This window comes from Saimiri boliviensis, chromosome 11, assembly GCF_048565385.1.
Source record: "Saimiri boliviensis isolate mSaiBol1 chromosome 11, mSaiBol1.pri, whole genome shotgun sequence".
In the NCBI taxonomy this organism is placed as follows: Eukaryota; Metazoa; Chordata; class Mammalia; order Primates; family Cebidae; genus Saimiri; species Saimiri boliviensis.
In genome coordinates, this window is record NC_133459.1 from 49,343,543 (window position 1) to 49,364,276 (window position 20,734).

Below are 20,734 nucleotides of genomic sequence, written 5' to 3' on the forward strand. Positions count from 1 at the left end.
TTAGCCAGGTGTAGTAAGCCACGATGGTGCCACTGTACCACATTACATGTGAACTTTTTTGTAAACTACATTGTATTTTAAGGAAGAGAAGGGGAGGGAGGAGGGGAGGGAAAAAGAAGAGAAGGGAATGAAATGTTCAGTAAATGTTAGTTGTAGTTATTATAATTACTATCTCTAAGATCAATCTGCAAAATGAGGAATTACCTACCTTGCAAGGCGGTAAGAACTGCAAAAAAGCTAAGAATCCGCCCTACTTACTGGCAAGCTAACAACTTAGCCAGGAGGAAGATACAGAACTCCTGGGTCAAGGACGAAGCACTTTATTCCTCACAACAATAATGGTAGCCAGAGTTTTCATTTTTTTCTTTCTTTTTTTTTTTTTTTTTTACAGAGTATCAACAATTTTCACACCAATTCCCAAAGCCAATTTCCCATAGGGTGACACAGAGTGGACTAGGTGGCATCTACACACACAGTGGATTGCATTTACAGAAGAGGAACCCTGAGCTTAGGGAATATGAATCTTTTATAATGGACTGTAAGCATGCCTGACCTTTGCTGTGGAAGGAGAAAGTATCTTTATGTTCAGGGTATAAGCAACCAGTCCTTTGGGGAAATGCCATCTAGTCTGGTAGCAATATAACATTCTTGAGAAGGAAATCTCGAACAATCAGTCCCCTATTCATACGATGTGTAGAAACGTACAAGACATAGAGAACTGGGTCCCAACAACATCCACTTCTCATTTCTAACCATCTTCGCAGCTGATAAATTTTCTCACAAGTATGCCACTCTGTCAGGCACTCTGATTAATCCAACAGACAGAGGCTTGAACTAAATCTGATCAATTGGTATCATACATCATTTAATTAAGGCTACTATCAACAAGATCCCAAGCAGCAGGATGAGGTCAATTTCCAGAATTGATTTCAACCATGTTTCTTCGAATACCACACCCAAATAAGATAATGAAATCCCATAAGCCATCAGGGCCTACCTCAGAGAGCCAAGTGGCTTTCTGTATTGACCTTTCCATTTGGCCTAAGGTATTAATCTAGGAACAATAAGATATATTAGTAATTATACAGACTCTGCCTTGGCTCACAAGAAAAAAGTCCAGGGCAATTTTATCATCCGTAACAACTCTGGTCAGTAAATTGAGGCTGATCTTAATGCCTTACAGGGCCAAGGTGTTGACACTGATTACTTCAATTAAAAATTCAGGAATGAATTTTGCACTGCCTATTCTAATTGAATGATTCCTCTCATAGAGATAATCGTTCACAGAGTGTGCCTAAATAACAAATCAGTCATCAATCCAGGAAGCTTCCCCAAGTAAGTAAGGATGGACTCATTTTAGAGAGATTTCCACAGTTATCTAAGGGCTACAAGATTTAATAGTGTTTCCTTAAACATTCAAAGGTAGAGGAGGGTCCATGTTTCTAGGAGGCAGATAAGCTAATACCTGGCTTACACAAAAGAAGTACAGTCCCAAGGACACACATGGTACATCGGGAAAAGGAAAGGTTGTTTAGAATCACCGGGTCTTTCCAAGGAGGACCTACGTCAGTCAAGGAGGCATTGTCAACTTGTGTCCCAACACAGGGTTCCCATCCAATTCAGTTCAAAACATTAAGTCTAGTCCCCATTTTTGAAAGGACTGAATGATGGCAGTCAGTCCAATCTGTCCCATTAGTCCCGGCCATAATCTAGATGGCCGAAATCTGCCCGCACAGAATCTCTGAATTGGGAGTAAAGAAGCATTCACAGGTGTTTTGCATGGAAGGTACACAACCTGGAGCCAACCACTGCTGTTTCCAGTAGATTTCCAAGTAAGGTTATGGGAAATGACAAATCATGATCAGAGCCATGAAGGATAGCAGACTCAGCAGTCAGCTAAACTTATTGTGCTTACAGCACTTTGGAGGAGCTGCACCAGAATGTTTTCCTTTATGAAGATGGCTTCAAGGGTGATTCTGAAAGAGAATGAACATGAATGTCTTTCCCTTCTCCAAACTTCCTGGGTTCTAAGATGGTCCCTCCCCCAAGTGTCAGGATTGTTGCTCTCTGTCCATTCCCACAAAATTACCATGTCCCATTCAATAGCTATAACTTCACCTTTTTCCCAATCATCTTTTACTCACAATGCCCAGATCTTTCATCTGGAAATGTCAGGTGCAAGAGGATCAAGGGAATTTGTATAAAACCTACAGACACCCATTATGGCCCCCATTGTCCACCAGACAGGGACTTGGCAAGCAGTATACTCAACCAAATAGTCACTGTCCTGGTGACCTAAAACAATATCAATGCAACAAGAGAATCCAGTTAACTGAACAAGAATTAAGTCTGAATTCCTTAAGTCATCTTTTGGCCTAGCTACCACGTAGAAGACACACACCAACCAGGCTGGCCTCGGGTTGTTACTAGGGGGGAAAAAAGAAACATCATGCCTAAAATTGGTCAGGGTGGAATACCGAATTCTCAAAATAGGGCTATATAACCTCCCACCCCTTGCATTCTGATCATTACCCAGGAGTGATCAACATGAGATGATCCCTTTCTGGGGACAGCTAAAATCAGTGACAAAACTCGCTTAGTACGGTGTGTGGACTAAGAGGAGATGAAGAATGTAGAATCAGAAATCACTGAGTCAATTTTCAAAGAAGCTGTTCCAATATTCAATGTTTATCCACATACCAGATGCCTATGAACAGTATGGAGCATGGAAGCATCAAATATGAACTTGACAATCAGTTCATTGCTGAGTGGCTTGTATGATAAAAGGTGCACTACAGTCCAGAAAGCCAAAAGCATAACAGATTGGTTTCTAGGGTCATGACGGTGTGGCCAGAGCCAGATGATTGGACTAGAACAGCAAAATCAAAATCACCATTGATAGGAAGTTGGCTGTGACAGGAAGGTCAAAGGTCCAGTGGATTCAACCTGCCAGGAGCAGACAGCAGTCACATTCCATGCCACTGGCTTCTCTTATGTGACAAACAGTTAAATTTTTAGCAGAAGGCACAAGTGTGGCATATAATGGTACCCTCTGTGTCACAGTCCTTTGCTTTATGTCCAATTTATGATTGTTGATATTCATCATATCCAATATAATAAATATGGCTCTGGGAAGTGTACATTCAATTAGAAGCTTGATTCCAGTGGCCTTCATCAGAAGACAGGCCCTTACTATGGGCATCTATATGAGTGATCCAGATGGTCTGACCAGCAAGTATAATTTGTTTTCATAGTTCACAGCTTTAAGGAGAGCTGTCTTTAACTTGTCAAGTCTGTAGCTTTCCAAGTGGCCGACCAAAGAGCTAGGCCATTAGCAACACGCAAAGGTCAGTAGAAATATAACAAGCCTCATCAAGGAGAGTACCAATCAGAGCTATAAGAAAAGCCTTGAGTTCTGTCCAGTGAGCAGAGCAATCACATCCATTATCAGTCTGCATAACTAGTACAGAGGCTGAACAACCCTAGAAGTCAAGGAGACACAGTAAGCTTTCAGCTTGACTAAACCGTCAATAAACCAGGACCAGGTTTAGGGTGAGACCTCTAAGGATTAATGACCCCAATGAGCCAACAACTCTGCTTCAGACAGTGAAGTGCTAACTAAAGTTTCCTCCAGAGGAGGACTGAGCCATAAGACATTATGTACTCCATCTCTCAGGCAAAGCAAAATTCTAACAACTTTCTTTTCTGCCCACATAAGTTACAAATTTGCCTCCTTTCACATTCAGTGTAGGTACATATACATTTATAACTCTTGTCTGAAAGGGAACAGAAGCTTTTGCCCAACCAGGCCACGTCTCCCCAGTTGTTACAATGGGGAGAATTAAGGGTGACTCCAGACTGGTGAAAAACAACTTCCCCATCCAAAAGAGAGTTGGCAACAACCAGAGGAATGTTCAGACAGCTGTCTTTGAACCTATGTCCTGGAATTCAGTCTGTAATAACTTCCCTAATACCTCATTATTAACAGTCAATAAAGTAGAGAACCACTTAATTTGGTCAACATGTTTCTACCAATTCCCAAGGACTTCCCTCAAATTCTGTTAACTAACCTATGAGGACACTCTCATCTTTCTTCTTCCAGAATGTCATGTGTCTGTCAACATCCATCCTTGCTGCCAAAACTTAAAAACTAAAGGATCTGAGTTTTATCCTATTTGCAAGCTAACAACTTAGCCTGCCAGTTTCAGGGATGCTGACAGAAGACATTGACTCCCAGGTCAGACACAATGAACTTTATGATTCACAGCAATATTAATAGCCAAAGTATCAGCATGTTCTTTGGCTGGTTCTCCAGTCTCATTTCCTATAGGGCAACACAAATTAGGCCAAGTGTTACCTGCACATGCAGTGAAATGCATACGGAAGAGGAACTCACAGCCTAAAGAACCCCAATCTTTTACAGTGGAAAGTATACTTCCACTACTTCCTTCACTCCAAAGCGAGACATTATGCCTACTTCACCCCAAAGGGAGACATTATCTCTTATCATCAAAGGCTATTCAGAATGCAAAAATCTTTGAAAAGGTAGAAACAAAGGCATTCAGTGCCTCTGCTGAGAAGACATAAAGAAACCATGCATAGAGAACCATATCATTACATCCCAATAAAGGATCACTGTAAAGGTTAGATGTTAAGAGCCTAGCATAGTACCTGACATATACAAAGTAATCAAGAGCTAGAAATTAGTGTTATTACTCCTTTCCTATTAAACTTAAAATAAGAATACTCAATTGTGTCTCCAACTCTCTTTAACTATATGCCAAAGGATACATCTAAAATTGACTTTAAAAAACAAATTCAACCACTACTTTCCCTTAGGGAAAAAGAGGATGGGGAGGACAAAAAAGCAGCAGCTTTCCTCTCAATAACACTCTTCTATTATAGTTCAATCATTAAAGAATCTAGGGAGCCAGGATGAAATACAAAGCGAAAACTAGGTGACTCACACCCAACCTGAAAGCCATTAAGGTACACATAACCTGAAAACTCTTCTTTCTTTACCATAACCTGACATCTCATTTTTCTTATCTCTATCATTCCACCATAACCACAGATAAATATAAAGGCAGGTGTAATTATTCTGTTAATTTTACCAGACTGCTTTTTGAAATTATCTCATTTAAACTGACCTTAAAGTCAACGACTAGTGATTTAACATGGTGAACAATTTTGACTTGAAAATACAATGTCTGCCTTAAAAACCATTTGAGAGTGAAATTATAATCAGGAAGAGTGAATAACACAGCAAATTCAGTAGCAACATTAAAATTTTACAAAATTCTTGGCCTCAAGGCCTGTATTTTATCACATCTTATTGAGCCCTTCGATAAAAGCTAAATGAGGGCCGGGCATGGTGGCTTAAGCCTGTAATCTCAGCACTTTGGGAGGCCGAGGTGGGCAGATCACGAGGTCAAGAGATCAAGACCATCCTGGCCAACATGATGCAACCCCATCTCTACTAAAAATACAAAAAAAAATTAGCTGGGCATGGTGGCGTGTGCCTCTAGTCCCAACTACACAGGAGGCTGAGACAGGAGAATTGCTTGAACCCAGGAGGTGGAGGTTGCAGTGAGCCGAGATCGTGCCACTGTACCCCAGCCTGGCACCTGGTGACAGATCAAGACTCTATCACAAAAAAAAAAAAAAAAAAAAACCCTAAATGAGAACAGAAGTGTTTTGTACTTCTCTCTATATGAGTCACTTTAAAGTAATAACCCTCTATTTAATCAAATCTTTATTTTCCCAATGACAGATTTTATTATTCAAAATCATGCTTCAATGGTAGATAACAAAAATATATAAAAATTTACAATTCTATTCTATTTGTACCATAACAACTTAAATTAAGAATATTCCTTCAGTAAATAGTCACTGAGAACCTCTTACTAGATACTGTAGGAACAGATGGTTAAGAGCCAGACAGTTGTTCCCCGAGAGCTGACAGTAGGAGAAACAAACATGTAAATTGATCACTAACAATCTAACATAAGACTCAAAGGAAGAGAGACACACAAAATACATAAGAAACTATTAACCCTAACTGGGTACAAGGTATGAATGTTACAAGCAAAAGGTAGGAGGTGGTTTTTAAAAGAGAAATCAAAATTTTCCAAAGGAAAATGAAAAGGATCCAAAAACGTGGAGTCATGAAACAGCCTCAGCATCAACCAACAGTATACTGAAATATATTCTGTTAGTCCATTCTTGGGTTGCTATAAAAAAAAAAAAAATCTGAGGCTGAGTAATTTACATAGAAAAGAGGTTTATTGGCTCATGGTTCTTAAGGTATACAGAAACCATGGTGCCAGCATCTACTTAGCTTCTGGTGAGGGCCTCACGGAGCTTACAATCATGGTATAAGGCAAAGTGGGAAACGGCGTCTCACAGTCAAGCCGGACTCTCACATGGTAAGAGAGGAAACCAGAGAGAGAAAGAAGGGTGAAGATCCCAGACTCTTATTTTATTTTTAATTTTTTGAGATAGAGTCTTGCTCCATTGCCCAGGCTGGAGTACAGTGGCACAATTTCAGTTCACTGACACTTCTGCCTCACAGGCCCAAGTGGTTCTCATGCCTCAGCCTCTGGAGTAGCTGAGACTACAGGCACATGCCACAAAGCCCAGTTAATTTTTCTATTTTTAGTAGAGACGGGGTTTCGCCATGTTGGCCAGGCTGGTCTCAGACTCCTAACCTCAAGTGATCTACCTGCCTTGGCCTCCCAAAGTGCTGAGATTACAGGCATGAGACACTGCACTCAGCCCCAGACTCTTTTAAACAATCAGATCTCATGTGAACTAACTGAGCAAGAATTTACTCATCACCAAGGGGATGGTGCTGGGCCATTTATGAAGGATCCACCCCCATGATCCAATACCTACCTCTAGGACTCACCTCCAACTTTGGAGGTCATATTTCAATACAAGATTTGGAGGGGACAAACATCCAACCCATATCATACTACATTTTGCCAAGTCACAGAAATGGAACAGTACTTAAGATGACAGAATCAAAGAATGACAGGAATGGATGGAATTTCAAAAGTCATCTTGCTCAGCAAAGTGTAGTCCTTGGATCAGAAGTATCAGCATAACCAGGAAACCAGGTTAAAAATGCAACTTTGCAGATCCTACATCAGACCCACTGAATCAGAAACTCTGTGGTTTAACAAACCCTCCAAATTATTCTGATGTAAACTAAAGTTTGAGAACCACTGATTTAAAACAGGATTTTCCAATACTGTCAACATTTGGACCAGAAAATTCTTTACTCTTAGGGATGCCTGTGCATTATAGAATATATAGCAGCAACCTTTGCTTCTATGCACTAAATGCCAGTAAGCACCCTGAAGCTGCGACAACCAAAATGTTTCCAGACATTGACCTAGATCAAGAACCAGCAAACTTTCCTAGAAGGAGCAGGGTAAGTATTTTAGGGTTTGCAGGACATGCAGTCAACTACTCAACTCTGCTATTAAGGACAAAAATAACAAAAGACAACATGTAAACAAACATGCATGACTGTATTCTAATAAGACTTTATTTACAAAAAAAAAAGGTGGTGGTTTGGCCTTCAAGCTATAATCTCCCCACCCCTAATCTAGGTCAGTTACCTGAATTACAATTGAGTGTCCTCAATCCTACTGCTGCCAAGTGATTGTCTGGACCCTATTTGACCTGACCTAGTCCAGTCTTCTGCTTACAGGTACATATGGCACCACAAAGATCACCATTCTTTTTTTTTTTTTTTTTTTTTGAGACAGTGTCTCTGTCACCCACCCAGGCTAGTGTGCAGTCGTGCAATCATACCCTCCCACCTCAGCCTCCTGAGTAGCTAGGACTACAGGCACATTCTACCACATCCAACTGATTTTAAAATTTTTTTTGTAGAGACAGGATCTTGCTATGTTGCCCAGGCTGGTCTCAACTCCTGGCCTCAAGTGATCCCCCTGCTTCTGCTTCCCAAAGTGTTGGGAATACAGGCGGGAGCCACCACACCTGGCCTAGATCAACATTTTATAGACTAATAAATGAAGCCCATAAAGGGTAAATGACTTTCTCAAAGAACCATTGCCAAGAAAACCTAAAACAAACAAACAAAAAAAAACAGCTACAGCCAATCTACCTAAGTACAATGCTCTAACAACTGCCCCTTATAGAGGTGTAACCACATATTGCTACCTAGCAGGCATTCAAACATTTCAGCTCTCTGAATGTACTAAAACCTAGAAAAGTACTGGGGGCAGTGGGGAGGCAGGGAAGGAGATATCTTTACCTTAAATGCCCCAGACAGTAAGTAGTTTAGGCTTGTAGGCCATTAAAATCTCTGTCTCAACTACTCATCTGTCACTGTAGTAAGAAAACAACCACAGATACAGGGAAATGAATGGGTATGGCTATGTTCCAATCAATCCTTATTTATAAAAACAGGCAGCTGGACTGCAAGATATAGTTTGCTGACCCCTGATCTACAAGGTCCATAAAACCTGTTAGGCAAACAACAGGCATCAACCCAATCATGCTCAGCAAATCTAGAGACACTATGTTCATTCCAAGGCTTCTGAACACCTGTGAGCGTAGAAGCACGGCACTAAGTGGTAAACAAGGAACAGACAAAGTGCCACCTTTCTCTTCCTTCCTTCTTTCCTAAAGGTATACTACATAATAGCCAGGCACTGTTAATTTATTTTATATGTAAGTTTCCTCATTTGGAAAAATTTCTAAAGAGCAGTTTTAAACAGTCTTATGTTTACCTGGATAAAATATTTGTTTCAGCTGGGCAAAGTGGCTCACCCCTATAATCCCAACACTTTGGGAGGCCAAGGCGGGCAGATCACTTGAGGTCAGGAGTTCAAGACCAGCCTGGCCAATATGGTGAAACCCTATCTCTACTAAAAATACAAAAAAAAAATTAGCTGGGTGTGGTGGCACGAGCCTGTAAGCCCAGCTACTCAGGAGGCTAAGGAAGGAGAATTGCTTGAATCTGGGAGGTGGAGGTTGCACTGAGCCAAGATCTCACCACTGCACTCCAGCCTGGGTGGCCAAGTAAGACACTGTCTCAAAAAAAAAAAAAAAATGTTTAAACCAAGCAATGACTTTGTAAAAGTCACTTCTCTTTTCTGGATCTAAATTTCCACAAAAGGAAAACTGATAAGCTTCAAATAGGTGATCTCTGACAGAGTTCCCTAGAGAGAACGAGTATATACCTTAAAATTGTTCAAAAAATAACAGCAAAAAGTTGTTGAACACTTTCTATGTCAGACACCTTTTCTACTCACTTTACATGTACTAACTTATTTTTCAAATGGGGAAACTGAGGCGGGGGTGGGAAGTGATTGGTCAAAGAATACAAGAAGAGTCAGTGGCAGGGGCTGTGATTTAAATACAAGTGATAAGAATCCAAAGGCTACGTCCTTAACCACTAACTATTAAACTTTATTCTACATGCAAAAACCTTATTTTTCCAATGACCTACAATCCAAATACTAAAACAACATGATGTGTCTCTCTAATAAATAAAGAGGACAGAAGAGAAAGGAAAGAAAAGACAGATAAAAAGATTACTTGCTCCCAGGAATGAAATATAATGTTCCGTGGATACTTAGTTTGGTCCCTAATCAACAACATCGCAAAAGATACCTGTTTGGATCGATACCATTTCTGCTCAGTCTGGTATTGTCTTTTGCAGACGATATTTCTTTGAGTCAAACTAAAAAAGAAAGAAGAAGGATTCACAACTTCATTTACAAAGAGAAAATGTTATGAAGGGACAGAAACTACTTATGTGTCACTCAACATAAGTAAGCATGCAACAGAAAAGTCCATGCTTCAAAGAGGAGCTCATATGCAAAGGAAAGCTTCAAAGCCCCATGGTGATAACCCAATACAAGAAAATTCGGCCAGGCAAGGTGGCCCATGCCTATAATCCCAGCACTTTGGGAGGCTGAGGTGGGTGGATCAACTGAGGTCAGGAGTTCGAGACCAGCCTGGTCAAGATGGTGAAACCCCATCTCTACTAAAAGTACAAAAATTAGCCAGGCATAGTAGTGCTCACCTGTAATCCCAGCTACTTGGAAGGTGGAGGCAGGAGAATCATTTGAACCCAGTAAGCAGAGGTTGCAGTGAGCTGAGACTGCGCCACTGCATTCCACTGGGCAACAAGGGCAAAACTCCATCTCAAAAAAAAAAAGAAAATTCATAAAGCAATTTAAACAGCAAAAAGTATTACTAGCTGGAAAGACCAGGGATAAAAAAACAAAAGCACATTTGTGTGGTACAAGAAATATAACCGAAAATAATATTAATATCAATGCCAAATTAGAGAAGAAATAAAGGGGCTCAATCTATGACCAATGGAACTAAATTCAGAAAGAATACCTTTTTAGCAAGGCAGATAAGGGTTTCTCAGAAAGTGTAAAACAAAATATTACTACTATGAGAGCTGTTCTTTTTCTTTCTTCACTTGAGTACAGCCATGATCTCTGTCTCTATATTAACAGCAATAGAGAAACAGATAACACCAGGCCAGGTGTGGTGGCTCGTGTCTATAATCTCAGCATTCTGGAGGCTGAGGCAGAAGGATCGCTTAAGGCCAGGAGTTCAAGACTGGCCTGGGCAACAAGGCGAGACCCTAATTCTAAAAAACAATTTTGATTTTTTTTTTTTTTTAGACAAAGTCTCACTCTATCACCTAGCCTGGAGTGCAGTGGTGTGATCTTGGCTCACTGCAACCTCCACCTCCCAGGTTCAAGAGTTTCTCCTGCCTTAGCTTCCTGTAGCTGGGATTACAGACACCAGTCACCATGGTCAGCTAATTTTTTCACGTGTTTTTAGCAGAGATGAGTTTCACCATGTTAGCCAGGCTGGTCTTGAACTCCTGACCTCAAGTGATTCGCCTACCTCGGCCTCCCAAAGTGCTGAAATTACAGGTTTGAGCCACCATGCTTGGCCTAAACACTTGTTTTTAATTAGCCAGGCATGGTGGCATACATCTGTAGTCCCAGCTACTCAGGAAGCTGAGCCCAGAAGTTCAAAGCTACAGTGATCACACCATTGTACTCCAGCCTGGGTGACAGAGTGAGATCCTTTATCACCAAAAAAAAAAAAAAAAAAAAAAAAGAGAGAGAGAGAGATTAAGGAGGAGAAGACTCTAGACCAAAAGTAGTAACTCATATTATTGAAATTCTTTGATAGCAACTGTAATTTTTTGGATAACTATTTTCACATAAGCAGACCAAATGATTTATGTTCTCTAACCTCAAAAAAAGTTAAAGAATTCTACTATTACAAAAAGAACAGTTATTCTATAGTTACAAATAGACTAAACTTTCACCTGAATGTATCTCTTTGTTACAAAATCATTAAGGGTAGTAGAGGGAACTTCATGATTCATCAATGCTGCCTGATTTTTTAAACCCAGGAAATTCCTTTACACCCCCTCCTGGCTCTAGCCAGCAAGAACTGTAGGTGTACTACTCTAGTCATTCCTTTACTGGTGGCGTACTATGTTAACACTATGTACATGTAAACTAATTTTCGGTGGACTATTCCAAATTTTAAATTCAATTGCCCAGATCTGATTTTAAAACTAATTTATTAAACAGAATGCTGACATTCTCTCCATCCAAAATTTTGGTGGTGCAGCCACTATAGAAAGCAATATGACAGTTTCTCAAAAAATTTAAAATAGAATGACTATGTGATCCAGCAGTTTAACTTCTGGGTATATATGCAAAAGAACAGAAAGCAGAAACTGGAACATATATTTGTACACCAATGTTTATAGCAGCATGATTCATAATAGCCACAAGGTAGAAACAACCTAAATGTCCATGGAAGGTGAAAGAATAAACCAAATATGGTTTATCCATACAACAGACTACTATTTAGTCTTTAAAAGAAATAAAATCCTGACGCATGCTAACATGGATGAATCTTGTTTAGACCAGAATTAGCTAGAAAATAGAACCCTATACAGTCACATGAATCAAAATGTCTTGCTTCGTTTTCATCCCTAAGAAAGTAATTCCAGCTGGGCACAGTGGCTCATGCCTATAATCCCAGCACTTTGGGAGGCTGAGAAGGGCGAATCACCTGAGGGCGGGAGTTCAAGACCAGCCTGGTCAATGTGGTGAAATCTCATCTCTACTAAAAATACAAAAATTAGCCGGTTGTGGTGGCAGGTGCCTGTAGTCCCATCTACTCAGGAATCTGAGGCAGGAGAATCACATGAACCTGGGAGGCAGTGGTTGCAGCGAGCCGAGATCGTACCTGCTAAGTGAAGTAAGCCAGTCACAAAAAAGGACAAATACTCTATGATTCCACTCAGGTACCTATTAATAGAATAGTCAAATTCAGAGATAGAACATAGGATGGTGATTGTCAGAGGCTGAAGAGAGAGGGATACAAGGAGTTACTGTTTAATAAGTACAGTAATAAGTTTACAAGATGAAAAGCTTTCTGGAGATGAATGGTGGTGACAGTAGCACAGCTACTATAAATGTACTTAATGCCACTGAACTGTACACTTTAAAATGGCTAAAATGGTAAATTTTATAAGGATTGTACCACAATTATTTTTCTTCATTAACAGATTGGGGAGGATTTTTTAGAAGACAATTTGAAATAACATTTGCTTTCTAATAAATTTGCCCATCTATAATATTCCAAATCTATCCCGTTAGGTCTGTGCTGTAAACTTCTACCCACTACTTATCACCACTTCATTGATTTCAACAGAATTATTTTCTCTATTGACTTGAAATAAGTAAAAAAAAAAAAAAAAAAAAAAAAATCCTTCTCAAAGGTTTTTCCACATTTAGACATTGTATCTAGCAATGATCACAATGTGACATTTATTTTCAAATTCTAATCGAATTTGGAAATTATGTCTTTTCTACAAAGACAATACTGAGCTCTCACCTTATTTCTGAGCCTCATAATCATATGACATAAACATGTAACTTTACTACATTCACTTTTGGGTGAGGAAATTGATTTGCCCAGTTATAGAAGAAACCAGTGTCATCCAAGTATCCATAAGCCAAGTCTTAAGCTGCAATCCTTAAAATAAATTACCTGGTTTTCTTATAACTGAATAAATGCTTGCTTTTAAGTTAATCCTATAAAAACTTATATAATATTAAAAACAGGAAGAATAATCATTTTTTTCTAAGACCAACATTGGTAAGAGGACTCCAGGTTCCTAAACACACAAATGGCTGTGTTTAATGTGTAGTTCCCTAAATAATTTTTTCTTCTATCAATAACATTCTTTTACCTATTTGACAATATAAAATTAACACGATTAGGCAAACAATTATTCACTGCAGATGCCATTCTACTTTTTCCATTTGCAAACAACTGTGTATAGCATTACCATTAATCTGAAGAGAAAAACTTATTCCCATCTTATTAATGTGATCAAAATGAAAACTTTCATTTCCAAACCAAAATCCCTGATACTTGTCAGGAAAATCTTACTTTGCCTGAGTAGAAGAAGCCTAAATTTCCTTTTCTATAGCCAATATAAGGTTAACAGTTAAGCATAATAATTGTCACACACAAAAAAATAGAAAGCAGCTGCAAGTTATTAGAGATAAGAAGTTAGGTAAAATGAAAACAAAGCTATAACTACCTTATAAAGTTTTTAATGAGGGAAAACTATACTGTTTGTTGTCCAAAGCCTTCGCCATCAGAACACAATTTTGTAATATGATAAAACTACACCTAGGAATATATAGAGTCCTTTTTCACACAATGCAGTACACATTAGATAAGAGATTGAACTGGAGAACAAAATCAAAACAAAAAGACAACGATGAAAAACTTAGGGCTGGGTGTGGCACTTGTAATCCCAGCACTTTGGGAGGGTAAGGCAGGCAGAGATCACTTGAGCCCAGGTGTGCACGGCCAGGTGCATCTCTAAAAAAAATTAATTGAAAAATTTAAAAAAATTTAGGCAGGCAAAAAACCTCAGGCCAATCCTAAACCTACGAAACATCAAAATCTAGTGGTCAACTTTTTTTTTTTTTTTTTTTTTGAGACGGAGTTTCGCTCTTGTTACCCAGGCTGGAGTGCAATGGCGCGATCTCGGCTCACCGCAACCTCCGTCTCCTGGGCTCAGGCAATTCTCCTGCCTCAGCCTCCTAAGTAGCTGGGATTACAGGCACGCGCCACCACGCCCAGCTAGTTTTTTGTATTTTTGGTAGAGACGGGGTTTCACTATGTTGACCAGGATGGTCTCGATCTCTCGACCTCGTGATCCACCCGCCTCGGCCTCCTTACAGGCTTGAGCCACCGCGCCCGGCTAGTGGTCAACTTTTAAGGACCCCCCTTTATTAGTTTGGAGGTCATGGTTTAATTAAAGTAGATATATGCATATTCCTAATATCTGTATATCAGAGAAAATGGTTATCTGAACATTAATTCGTAAAAGTAAGGAACTTCATGGAAAAGAGAGAGAGAAAAGCCCAACAAGATCTCAGTAAGGAAAAATACTACCTACTATGCTAGTGTTAGACTGTGCAATGATGACTGTTAAAGAAAGAGGGAAACGTCTGCCTATACTTGACAGTATCTTCTAAGTTGATGCCAAAATGGCTAAAAATATATCACTAAAATAATTTCTTCAACAAACATCAAAAGGCAAAGGTAGCGCTCACAGGGTATTAGTTCTAGCTCCAAGTCTTTCACAATGCATAGAGCTCTACTTTCAAAGGGCCTCCCTAAGGTACTTACATGACAGTGGCACTACAGCTGGGTTTACTAAGAGAACAGCCTTTACTTATCCTTTAAAGTATTCCTGAAGAAGAAAACACCAACCAAGCAATTCAAGTCTGTAGGGGAGGGGAATCCGCGAATATGAATGGGTAATTTATTAAGCTTGTGATACTCCGGAATACACAGTCTTATCTGTCTCCTCATTATCTTCTTACTCTCCAAAGATTCCAATAAAGCAAAGTCTCAAATGTTTACGCCTCCTTGGAAAGGGCCTCAGTACCCCATTGCCATTGCCCTCACCAATCTCATCATTCTGTTTTTTACTTTTTCCTTAATATAATATAAATACACCACGCCCATAACACCACACGCACCACGCCCACACTCCATACATCTCTCCTCATGAAACGACCCAAGACACCCCATACTTAATGGTCCCACAGTTAAAACCAAAATTCTACGCGTTCCTCCACATAATACAGAAAACATCACACACATAGTAACCCAAAAGTCATTAATACCTCCAACCCCATTCAACCTGTACTTAACACATTCTACACACACTCAAGATAGTATATAAACTATACTCTCCTCCACAACACACACACAGACACACACACAGTCACACACACACACACACACACACGTACCGTATAAAAGCCTAAACCACACACCACTGCAGTGCTCAAACGCTGGGAAGAAGCCACCCTTGTGGCACCGGAAACCCACGAGGTTGGAAGTGGAAGGGGAACAGGGCCAGATACTTCACCTGAAAATCCGCCAGGATCATCTCCCGGTCCATGTTGGACGCCATGGCCGCCGCCGAGCTCCGCGGCTCCGGGAGCAAAGCGCGCACCTGGTAGGGAGATCGCGCTTCCTGCGACCGTCGTCGCCGCCGCCGCCGCCGCCGGGCGCCGGGGGGCTGGCGGGCGAGCCGGCGGACGGACCGGCTGGCCGGCGGGCGGGGCAGCGCAGGAGGCGCTAGGCGTTCATGCACTCGGTAACCTTCAGGCGCCCCGGCCGCCTGCCTGCGACCTGCGGAGCCCGCGTCGCAGACGCCCGGACAGGGAGATTGGTCTGGATATGGGTCTGGTCTTACAGTAGCCGGCCACGATGAGGATAGGTTGCAGCAGCGCGCACCCGGCTCCCTTCAGCGGCGTTAAGCCGGCGGGGGCGGGGAAACCGAGAGAGTGAGCGGGCGGGTGAACGCCACGGCCGCCTCCGCCTCCTCCGCTTCCTCCCTGGCCGCCGCCTCCGCCCCTGGTTGGCCAGCGCCACGGCTGTCGCACATTTTGCCTGTCATCGAGGTCGCAAAGCGTCGCTTTGCGGCTTCCACGTGACCGCCCTCCTGTCAAGAGCTGGGCGCACGACTACCCGGCCAGAATCTCTTCCCTGACAGCAGAGACGGCAAACTGCAGCTGCGGAAGCTTCAAGTCTCGCAACAGGTTATTCCAGTTTGGATTTAAGCAAAGGGGTAGCGCTTCCCTCTAGCTGACGCAGAGACCAGATTGTGCACCTCGCGTGGTTAGTCACACAAATACACATCCAGCCTCAAAAACCAACTGAACTCACTCTTACAACTCTTCTAACAAGCAGCATTTCAGAAATACACGTTTTCCCTACAACGTTTCACCAAAGTACAACTTCATATAGTTTCTCACGCTCAACCTCTCAAAACTGCTTCCACGCTGTCACACCCAGTCCCAAGCTCCCTGATGTCTGCATCCTCAGACTAAGTAACACAGAAGTAACAAGACTCATACGGTAGACAAGAGAGACGAGGAAGCGTAGAAAGGTGAAAATGTCGTCCCAGAGAAGAGGAGGAGCATTTTTTTAAATTGATAAGGTAGTTATGAGAAATAAAAATCAATTAGTAGGGTTAGTTCCAAAGGGGGAAAAAAGGGAAAACCTTTCTACTGCTGCAGTTATTTTTTTTTAAGCTGAGACATCTTACAAATGGTGTAAAACTTGAATCCAGTTTTGAATATAGTGTCCGTCTATTTTCTTTTTTCTTTTTTTTTTTTTTTTTCTTTTTTTGAGACGGAGTCTCCCACTGTCGCCCGGGCTGGAGTGCAGTGGTGCGATCTCTGCTCACTGCAACACCACATCCCGCTAAGTTTTTTGCATTTTTAGTAGGGACAGGGTTTCACTATGTTGGCCAGGCTGGTCTCCAACTCCTAACCTTGTGATCTGCGCGCCTCGGCCTCCTAAAGTGCTGGGATTACAGGCCTCAGCCACCGCGCTTGGCCTATTTATTTTCACAAGAAACTATTTTGGAATATTCACCAATTATTGAAAGTTTCAACTCATGGTCAGAAATTGACAGCCTCTGTACCTAAAATAGCCAAAAACTATATACAATGAAGTGTGACAGTTTGTAATTGTCATCCAGGTTAGAGAAAGTGTGACAGTGGAAGTTGTTCATTCTTGCCTTGGGAAAATATCAGCTTCTCAACTGTCACGGGACATTTACTTGCTTTAGAAAGTGTGTAAAAGTTTAAAAATGTAAGACTGCTGATTTTATGCTGTAGAGCTAAAATAAAAACTAATGAAATCATCATATAGCATGAAGGCCTAGGTGTCCCTTTTTTAAGAACTTTTTAAATTTTTATTATTTATTTACTTTTTTAGAGACAAGGCCTCACTTTGTTACCCAAGCTAGCTTCCAACTCCTGTGCTCAAGCCATCCTCCCACCTCAGCTTACTGAGAGCTGGGATTACAGACCTGAGCCATACCACCACACCTAGCAAGGTCTAGGCTTCATAAACTGGGAATATATTCATGAGAAATCAGAAATATGACTTAATTGTTCAGTTTCATTGAATATAAAGAAGTGTACTATATTAAGATCTGAGTTTATTCTGCATGTTTTCTTAAATGAAAATAGGCTGGCCTACAACTCAAGTAATGATCTTTGTTTAGACCAGAATTAGCTAGATAATAGAACCCTACACAGTCACATGAATCAAAATGTCTTGCTTCGTTTTCATCCCTAAGAAAGTAATTCCAGCTGGGCACAGTGGCTCATGCCTATATTCCCAGCACTTTGGGAGGCTGAGGCGGGTGAATCACCTGAGGGCAGGAGTTCAAGACCAGCCTGGTCAATGTGGTGAAATCTCATCTCTACCAAAAATACAAAAATTAGCCGGTTGTGGTGGTAGGTGCCTGTAGTCCCATCTACTCAGGAATCTGAGTCAGGAGAATCACATGAACCTGGGAGGCAACGGTTGCAGCAAGCCAAGATCATACCATTGCACTCCAGCCTGGGTGACAGAGCCAGACTCTGTCTCAAAAAAAAAAAAAAAAAAAAAAAAAAAAAAAAATTAGCCAGGCATGGTGACACAAGCCCGTAATCCTAGCTACTCAAGAGGCTGAGGCAGGAGAATCACTTGAACCCAGGAGGCAGAGGTTGCAGTGAGCCAAGATCATGCCTTTGCACTCCAGCTTGGGCAACAAGAGTGACATTTTGTCTCAAAAAAAAAAAAAAAGAAGAAGAAAGAAAGAAAAAGAAAAGAAAAAAAGAATTTCCTATCCCAACACTTTGGGAGGTGGAGGTAGGCGGATCACACAGGAGTTCGAGACCAGCCTGGCCAACATGGTGAAATCCCACTCTGCTAAAAATAATACAAAAATTAGCCGGGCATAGTGGCCTATGCCTGTAGTCCCAGCTACTTGGGAGGCTGAGGCAGGAGAATCACCTGAACCCAGGAGGCAGAGGTTGCAGTGAACCAAGGTCATACCACTGGGTCATGCCTGGGTGACAGAGTAAAACTCTGTTTCCAGATAAATAAATAAATATTTTTCTAAAAAGAAAGTAATTACAAAAGTCAGCACAAATGTGAATTATGAGGAAAACACAGCACCAATAATATAAATGGGGCAATTCAGTTGCCCCATTCATATAGGCCACCCGCAGTATAAAGCAGGTGAATAATTTTTTTTAGTTATATGGCCAAGGTTCAGGCAGTCCTAAAAAGTTGAGGGTTTTTCTCTGTGATGATGCGTGTGTATCTCGGAACCCAATCAAATCCCACATTGCTGCCTTTTTCCTTTCTTTCTCTCCATCTCGAAATTAAAACAATATGGTTTGTAGAAAGACGGGAAGAACACACTAGACATTCAGGCATATATTAGTATTGCTTTTCCAAATAATTAGCTGAGGGAACTTGGATGAGTCAATCTCTCTGACTTCGGCTTCTGACAGGACTATTTCCTCTGATAAATGAGAAACCAATTATGAAAATACATGGAAAATATAAAATATTGTTATCAACCTAACATAAATTTTATAGTCAGTATTCAGTGTTGGTTTGAGTTCCAACACTGCTCCTTGACAAAGGCTCTCTGGTTCTCTTTATCTCTAAAGTGGGGCAAATAATACTTGTGATTTTGAATGCTGAGTGATAAAATGCTTGTGAAAACTCCTCATAAACCTTAAAATTCTCCAAACATATTAGTTATTACTCTGTATACCAATTCTTAAATGCTTTCCTCAAGACCATCCCTTTCAGAAAATTTAAGCCAGCAAGGATCTTTCTCCTTTCTAACCACTGCTTTTACTATCTTTATAACACAACTTAGTACTCTAGTAAATCCTGTAATTTTTTTTCTCTAATTCTTTTGATATATGTATGTTTAATCTCTCCCCAAAAGTCAAAAGTTTCTTGAGATTATAAACTATTTTATGCCACGTGTTTTTATATTCACCATAGTTCATACATAGCAAAGTCTTGTGAAATAACAGATAGTAAATGCTTTTGAATTTTTTTTTTTAATTTTTTTATTTTTTGAGACAGAGTTTCGCTCTTGTTACCCAGGCTGGAGTGCAATGGCGCGATCTCGGCTCACCGCAACCTCCGCCTCCTGGGTTCATGCAATTCTCCTGCCTCAGCCTCCTGAGTAGCTGGGATTACAGGCACGTGCCGCCATGCCCAGCTAATTTTTTGTATTTTTAATAGAGATGAGGTTTCACCATGTTGACCAGGATGGTCTCGATCTCTTGACCTCGTGATCCACCCACCTCGGCCTCCCAAAGTGCTGGGATTACAGGCATGAGCCACTGTGCCCGGCCTGCTTTTGAATTTATTAATTTTTATTGGGAATCTACAAACTTTATCTCATTTAATGTTTACAACTACTACTTTACAGAATAAAAAGCTGCTCTGGCAAGTTAAGAAATTGCTCAAAGTCATGCTACAAAGTGACAGACCTAGGATTCAATGCTAGGTCAAATTAGTGCTTTTCCTACTTACCCTATTGCCTCTCTACAATTTGTCTTCCATGCTGCTTAGTTTATATCGTTGCCAAAGACACTGTTTCTTCCCTAGGCCTAACTCTTCATGGTTGGATACCTAGCATCCAGAGTAATTATCTACCATAGAGAAAAGAAGAGAAGAAAAATAAATACTGAATTAGGAGGAAAAGTCATTTTTCATTTCTCCAGAGTTCCATCCCTAAGAGAAACAATTTTATTTAAGTGTCATAAACCAAAAGAAGGAAATGTAAAGAAATTCGGTCCACGCAGAAGCAAAGAAAAGTCATTTTAATTTATCTGTTCTCATAGTTGGCCCACAGTAGGAGTTCATGGAACTCAGCGTAAGTTAAATATAGATCTTTTTCTAGAATCTCCATGTTCTGTTAAAAGAAACTTTTATATCATCTTTATTTCAAATATAAATAATAAATATTATTTCTCACGCCTGTAATCCCAGCACTTTGGGAGGCTGAGGCGGGCAGATCACCTGAGAGGTCAGGAGTTCAAGACCAGCCTGACCCACACAGAAAAACCCCATCTCTACTAAAAATACAAAATTAGCTGGGCATGGTGGTGCATGCATGTAATCCCAGCTACTTGGGGAGACTGAGGCAGGAGAATCCCTTGAACCCGGGAGGCAGAGGTTGCAGTGAGCTGAGGTTATGCCTTTGCACTCCAGCCTGAGCAACCAGAGTGAAACTCTGTCTCAAAGAAAAATAAAAACAAAAATAAATAAATAAATA

General features: G+C 40.8%; 1 protein-coding gene across 1 annotated transcript in view; it reads right to left on the minus strand.

The window, feature by feature from the left end:
- Positions 1-16,015, minus strand: part of FAF1 (Fas associated factor 1) — a 534,743-nt gene extending 518,728 nt beyond the window's left edge. The window contains exon 1 of the mRNA XM_003921572.4: positions 15,506-16,015. Within this exon, the coding sequence (XP_003921621.1) occupies positions 15,506-15,550 (45 nt within the window). The 5' untranslated portion in view covers positions 15,551-16,015. The remainder of the gene's footprint in view (positions 1-15,505) is intronic.
- Between the last annotated feature and the right edge of the window lie 4,719 nt (positions 16,016-20,734).